A 1,328-nucleotide genomic window follows, 5' to 3' on the forward strand; every position below is an offset into this window, starting at 1 on the left:
GTCGTGGTGGTGATGATGGTGATGATGATGGTGATGGTGGTGGTAGTGATAGTGTTGGTGCTGTTGATCTTAGTGGTAAAGAAGAAAGATGAGGTCTAGCATTTTTTAGATCTAAACAATATCCTGGAATAAGAACCATGGGTTTTCTCCTGAAGGTACTTCTAAATTTGAAACTAATTTTAGGTGTGTGAATCATAGTTAAGAAATGTGTTACTGTCTGTTGATGTCTACTGACTTTAGAATTGAACCTAAAGGTTCATTAAAAATCTTACTTGGAAATTTCTCCTGTTATAATCGGACTAATAAGAACCTGTGGTATGCACAGCTCTTAACATGGTACTAGCACTTAGGGGACAAACATTTTTAACACATATTTTTTGAATGACTGAAGTTTTCAGTGGAAAAGGGAGGCCACAGAATCAACTCACAAAAACTTACAAACTTAAAACTTACAGGAAAGATTTGAGAAGCAAATAATCTAGTTTACTGATCTTAAAGAAATAAATAAATAATAATTAATTAATCATAATTTACTGAAAAGAAAATTAGAAATAATTCATGCACTTTAATGACTATAAAAAATGTAAGAAGATTTCAGGTTCTGTAACAAGTTTAGAGACTCATAACATATTAAACATTAATAGTTTCATAATAAATAAAAATAAATTTNAAGTTTAGAGACTCATAACATATTAAACATTAATAGTTTCATAATAAATAAAAATAAATTTTCTAAAATAGAAATGGGTTATTCTTAATTCAGCTTTTACCTGAAGGATAATATCTGGAGGCATTTCACAATTTAGGAACCCTATCCCATGCCAGTACAGTTTTGCTTTATTATTTCTGTAACTTTCTGAGGTCCCAGCTTCAATGATGGAGGCTCCTAAAATGATAAAATAATTTTTAAAATAAAACAATCACATACACAACTCAAAACACATCATCTGGATTTTAATAATGTCCTTGGAAAACTATTAGTGGGAAAACTATAAATGAGGTAAAATACATACTCGGGAATTGGTAAGAAAAGTCTGACAGTTTTTATTACCACTGAAATTTTGTCACTTGAGAAGGTCATGTTTGTGTAGTTTCACAAAATTTCTGAAACTGATATGATAAAAATTGAATTAGAGATGGAAATACTATATATATTCTGTTTATTACCTAAAGAAAATGTATGGATCTCCATATTTTAAGAGGTCATCTGATAAATGTGACTTCCTATCAGCCCTATTTACTCAAAAACAAAATAAAACAGAAAACTAACAATGTTGTAAGCATCTTTCAAATTATATTCATAATAGCAATTATGCAGGTTCATTGAA

At 29.5% G+C, this 1,328-nt stretch overlaps 1 protein-coding gene across 1 annotated transcript in view; it reads right to left on the reverse strand.

The window, feature by feature from the left end:
• SUN3 (Sad1 and UNC84 domain containing 3) overlaps positions 1 to 1,328 on the reverse strand; it is a 42,171-nt gene that overhangs the window by 9,008 nt on the left and 31,835 nt on the right. The window contains exon 8 of the mRNA XM_008587809.1: positions 771 to 886. Coding sequence (XP_008586031.1) covers positions 771 to 886 — 116 coding nt within the window. The remainder of the gene's footprint in view (positions 1 to 770; positions 887 to 1,328) is intronic.

The sequence above is a fragment of the Galeopterus variegatus genome, unplaced genomic scaffold (genome assembly GCF_000696425.1).
Source record: "Galeopterus variegatus unplaced genomic scaffold, G_variegatus-3.0.2 Scaffold4548, whole genome shotgun sequence".
NCBI lineage: Eukaryota > Metazoa > Chordata > Mammalia > Dermoptera > Cynocephalidae > Galeopterus > Galeopterus variegatus.